The 5331-nt window shown below is 31.7% G+C and overlaps 1 protein-coding gene across 1 annotated transcript in view; it reads right to left on the bottom strand.

Moving 5' to 3' along the window:
• LOC106682461 (dynein axonemal heavy chain 7) overlaps window positions 1-2082 on the bottom strand; it is a gene marked incomplete at its 5' end in the record, with an annotated part of 70992 nt that extends 68910 nt beyond the window's left edge. The window contains 3 exon segments of the mRNA XM_014423327.3: window positions 892-1069; window positions 1542-1660; window positions 1888-2082. Of these exon segments, the coding sequence (XP_014278813.3) occupies window positions 892-1069; window positions 1542-1660; window positions 1888-2082 (492 nt within the window).
• Window positions 2083-5331: the final 3249 nt, after the last annotated feature.

Genomic DNA, 5331 nt, shown 5'->3' with positions numbered 1-5331 from the left:
ATAACATATATATCTGTATAATATATATGATATATATATATATCATTATTATTATTTCACGTGAAACAGCCCTTACGGACTACACAACTATGATTCAGGTTTATTTTTCAATTTCTTCCTTTCTTCCGTCCAAGTCCTCCTAGACGGGGGTTTTTTACTGTCCACCACAAGCGCTGCATGTTTCAGGAATTTCCAGTACTCTGTTCTATCTTCACAAAAATCCTGTGTAATCCAAAGCCTCTGTGTTTCCTGTTTGATTTGTACCGTGTGTCCGTGAATTTATATCCTATAATCCTACTGAAAATCTTCTTGTTTAATCTCTCCTCAGCCATCCTTTGCATGTGTCCATAAAAGTCTTCTTGCCCTCATTTCTGTTTCCAAACTTATAATAAATTATTTGGGTTTCAAAACTCTAATAGTAGTAAGTCGGTGGGTTGAGATGGTACAAAATGGGTTTTAAAGAGGTTGATGTGGATACAACTCAGGGTTAATAAATATAAATTTACGAATAGCTGAATCTTAATTGTAAAACTGAACTAACTGTGGGGAAACGTAATTACTTATTATGTAAACTATAACTTAAAGATAGTCATTTTAGCTTCACCAATTATGTTTGTTGAATAAAATTTTTTGATAATATTATAATGTTCCTACGTATGAGCATATCACTTATATTTTGAATGAATTAAAGAGAAAAAGGAAACATATCTAATGTGAGATTTCTAGCAAAGGTAAACTAGTTATTTTTATATTAGATATTGTCATTTATTTTCCATGATATATAAACATGTAATATAACAGCAGCTAACAATACATATAAGAGAAACTGTTACAGGGCAAGAACAATCTGTTACTTACTAATTTATAGTACCAGTTAATATTTATAACTACCTGTGATTCTGCAAATTTTAACTTTTGGCGTCCATTAACATAACGCAAAACAGTTTGTTCCACTTCTGCTTTAGTTTTCAGAAAAACAGCATTGTAGCTGTTAATTAAGTCAATATAAGACTTGCAGGTATAATAGACCACTCGATTGGTTTTATTGAAAAATTCTATCTTGGCTTCCCTGAAAACACAAAAAACAGTAGTGAATATGTTTCAACTTACTTCTTTGTTTAAATTGTGTAATTTTTTTATTATTATTATTATTTTTATGCTGTTTGACACTAAACACAAACATTATCTCAATAGAATAATATTTTTCACTATTCAATTTATCATCAAAATAGAATTCAGTGAACCAAAAGGGCTAATTGTATATCAGTATTCTATGTACGGTTTTCTTTCTGGTGGTGCTAGCAGGAACCCTCTGGGTTTTTATTAGTACAGAGGCTTATCTAAGAACAACAAAGTAGGAAAAAAGTACAAGGGAAAAAAAGAATTGGCCAAGGTTGGAAAAATTAAATTAAGGTTAATAGAAATTATGGCTAAATTGCCTATAGCAACTGATTCATCTGATCATGTCATTTTTATATAAATATTAGATCAAGCATTTTTAATTGTTTTTCTTTTAAGATGATAAAATTTTATGAACTCACTTGGCTTTAACATGGAAATACTTGAAGATTTCTACTGCACTTTCCTTCAATTCAGGTGTAAGATCTATAGTTTCCAAAGATCGCTTAGCAACACTTTCTAGTGCCTCCTCAGGCCAATCCTGAAAGTTATTATTCAGTATTAGTACAAAAGAACATATGATTTAAGAATCATTTGTAGTAGTGAGTGGATGATTAAAAATATCTTATCACCAATGTGCATATATTATTTAGAAATATTTTTTAGCAAGATTGTTTATAATATCTTATATAATATAATCCATTCAACATCCTATTATATATAACTGGAAATTATTTTTAAATAATTATTATTCTGAAAGCAATTTACCTCAAACCAATCAATGGTGCAACAATTTACTAATGTTGGATAAATTCTGATCCTGCGCCTAAAAGCTTCTCCTATTGGACTGAAACACAGCAATAAGTGCAAATTTTTTTTGCACCTATCCCGAAAAAATGAATAGATTCTATAGCGTGGGTAATTTGCATGTCTGTCCCCACCTTGGGCTGCAAGTCTCACACTCTGAAAATAAATAAAAATTTAAGTTAAAAATATCAAATTATTTTTTTCCAAAATATCATTTGCACATTTAAGTGCAATTATTTTATTATACAGTAGTACTGTAAATGGTTTTCTGTTAAAAATTACAAACTTTGAATATCAACAAGTATATTTTAAATTTGATACTCCTATGAATTATCTGCACTATTTTTTTAAGTTATAATAAATAAGTTAATATGTGTTTCAACTACTTTATTAATGAAATGCAAAAATTAACATTCATATTAAATGTTAAAAGGCATTACCTTGAGCATTAAGCTTGGCATCTTTTTTCACAACAAAAGAAGCGAAACGATACTGAATATGTGTGATTGTAATGCTCTCCTGAACTGATAACACTGGATTTTTTTGTTTGGAGTGACATTATGTTGAATTTAGAGAGGGTATTATAAACAAAGACAAAGAGTATATGTTTCCATTAATAGAAGCCACGACCAACTGACCCAAACAAAGGTTCCATGCCAGAGTAGTGTCGCCATCTACTGTTTTATTCACAAATAAAATAATAATACCAATTTTCTACAACAATTTCCTTCCTAAAATTTGCATTATTATTTCCTTTTATTTTCTCTGGATTTCTTCTTCTTCTTAGTACGTATATATGCCCTAGTTTCTTCTTCTAAATGTTATGCTTCACAACCCATATTCTTTTCATCTAGATCCCAATTACAGTAATCTGCATTTAATCTAGGGTATTCTTCATTCTCTTCGGTGTAGAAATCTTCAATAAAAAATTTCTTCATCTTTCAGTCAAGTTTTTCTTCATCTTTGAAACAAAGTCTTGGGCCATAAGTTAAACCCTTTAATTCTTGTAACCTTCCTTGACTCTCAGCAGGTTTCTCTTTCTGCTTCTTCTTTTTTGTCTTGGTATTTCTTAGCTTTTCCTTCATTTGATGTTTGATGTTGACAAGAAGTCACTTGTTCTTTTCATCACTCTCTTCTGTGCTTTCTTCTTGGGAAAGGATAACTTTATTCCCCTTTTCAATTAACTTGGTCACAGACCGTGAATCATCAAGTAACTTTGGAACCAAAACATTCTGAAAGTTAGGGTTATTTTTATCACTTTTACCATGTGTCTTCATTTTAAATTTCCTATCCTTACAAAAATCTTTGATTAGATTCTTCTTAAAAAAATCTTCCTTGCCATCAGTTTGGATTTCGCTCTCAACATTTTACTGTTCAGGAAGGACATTGTGTTGTTGACCATATTTCTACAGCCCTTGAGTGCAAAAAGGACTGCTTGGGGTGTATTTCTGGATATTGCACAGGCTTTTGACGGAGTATGGCATGCCAGATTGCTCTTCAAGTTCAACATCCATCTACCTCAGTCCTTATTATACCTCATCATCTGATCCTACCTCTGAGAATGCTCCTTATGCATTTACCGTAGGACAGAACTTTCACCCTATTATTCTATCGAGGCTGGTGTCCCACAAGGCAGTGTTTTGGGTCCTGTACTCTACATTCTCTTACCCGCAGATTTCCATCTTCATCCTGAAACCTTCCTGGATATTCACTGATAACACCACCATCCTATCATCAAGCTCAGATCCTGACACAGCAACCACAAACCTACAAAGATACCTCTTCCTTATGGAAGACTGGTACAAAGATAGGCAAATAATAGTAAACAAGACCAAATGCAAACACGGTACCTTAACCTTCTAATGCAGATCCTGTCTGCCAGTTCATTTTAATTCAATACCAATTCCTTTCTCAGACATAGTCCAGTATCTTGGCTTTCTCCAGGACAGAAGACTAACATGGGTGGAATCCACATGCTAGACTTAAAAGACAAAAACTTAACCAAAGATTTGGACAATTATATGGACTGCTAAGTATTAAATCACAGCTTTCAGTAGACAACAAATTACTACTTTACAAAACAATAACTAAACCTATTTGGTCTTATGGACTAGAACTGTGGGGGACAGCTAAAAACTCTAACATCACACGCCTTCAATCCTGTCAGTCCAAAGTCCTTTGAACAATAGTTGATGCTCCTTACTATGTAACCAACAATATCCTAGATCAGGGGTGACCAACTTTTCTGTATATAAGATCTACTTTTTATCTTAAAAGTGTGTCATGATCGACTTGTTGTCATAGGTGTAGTCTTAGGGGGAAGAATGGGTGTGCAATGCATACACTGTGTTTCAGTATAAGTTGCATTCCAGTAAGGTATGGGTAGATAAGTGAAATATATGTTCAAAACTATTTTTTACTTTTTAAATCACAAATTCAGTTTAGGAGATATAGACTCATTATGAAAATAAATTTTCAAACCCAACTTTTGATAGTAGAATTCTGTACATGTGGTATCTAAAAAAAGATTTTCTAAAAGTTTTTCTAGATAGAGTTTTATGAACTTCAAAGGCAATTTAATTTTTTTATCAACTGTAATGTATAAGTTGTACTATTTGTTCATAAGTATGAAACTGTTCTTATAAAAATGCACAGTATAGCTGATAATTTTATTTCAATTTCGCTTTTGACGTGACAACGTCTTATAAATCATTTTGCAGGATGCAATGTTAGAAAAAGTGTCCCGTAACGGAAGTAGATTGTTTTGTTTACATTTAATACAAAACATTATTGGATAACTATAGTAACCATTTAAACATTTTACTTATATAAACTTTTATTTTTGACGTGACAACGTCTTATAAATCATGTAATATTATCATAGAGTATACGTTGTCACGGAAATATGTCGCCTCGGCGCTTCGCGCCGAGGCCTACGCGGGCACGGTTTTTTTTTTTTTAAAGGGGAGGCCAGGAAAATTTTTCATGAAAGAATAATATGACTTACTTTACTAATCTATCAATAGCTCACTAAGTACACCTCATGCTGAAATATATATATATATATAGTAATATGCTCTTTTTGAGTAAATAGTATATTTTGATGTATAAAGGGTTTTTGATATGTTTTATTTTATGTATCATTTTAATATTGTTCATTTGTTTTGTTTATCCAATAAGCAAGCTAACTAATTTTCATTGTTCATAATAAATTCGTGGTTCAAAACAAAACCAAGATGGCGGTACGTATTCTTCAGTCAACAAGTCCGTTGAGGCCATGTTGAGCAGATTCAAATATCATAAAAACTATTTTAACTCTTCCCATCATAATTGAAAATACAGTAAATTTAAGAAAAAATGGAAGTCAAGAAATAGTGCTAAGGAATAATATTCAGGAAGTAAATC

Source organism: Halyomorpha halys, unplaced genomic scaffold, assembly GCF_000696795.3.
Source record: "Halyomorpha halys isolate HHAL.00 unplaced genomic scaffold, Hhal_1.1 Scaffold415.1, whole genome shotgun sequence".
In the NCBI taxonomy this organism is placed as follows: domain Eukaryota; kingdom Metazoa; phylum Arthropoda; class Insecta; order Hemiptera; family Pentatomidae; genus Halyomorpha; species Halyomorpha halys.
Note: the sequence above shows the minus strand (reverse complement) of the source record. Positions and strands in the feature narration are given on the sequence as shown.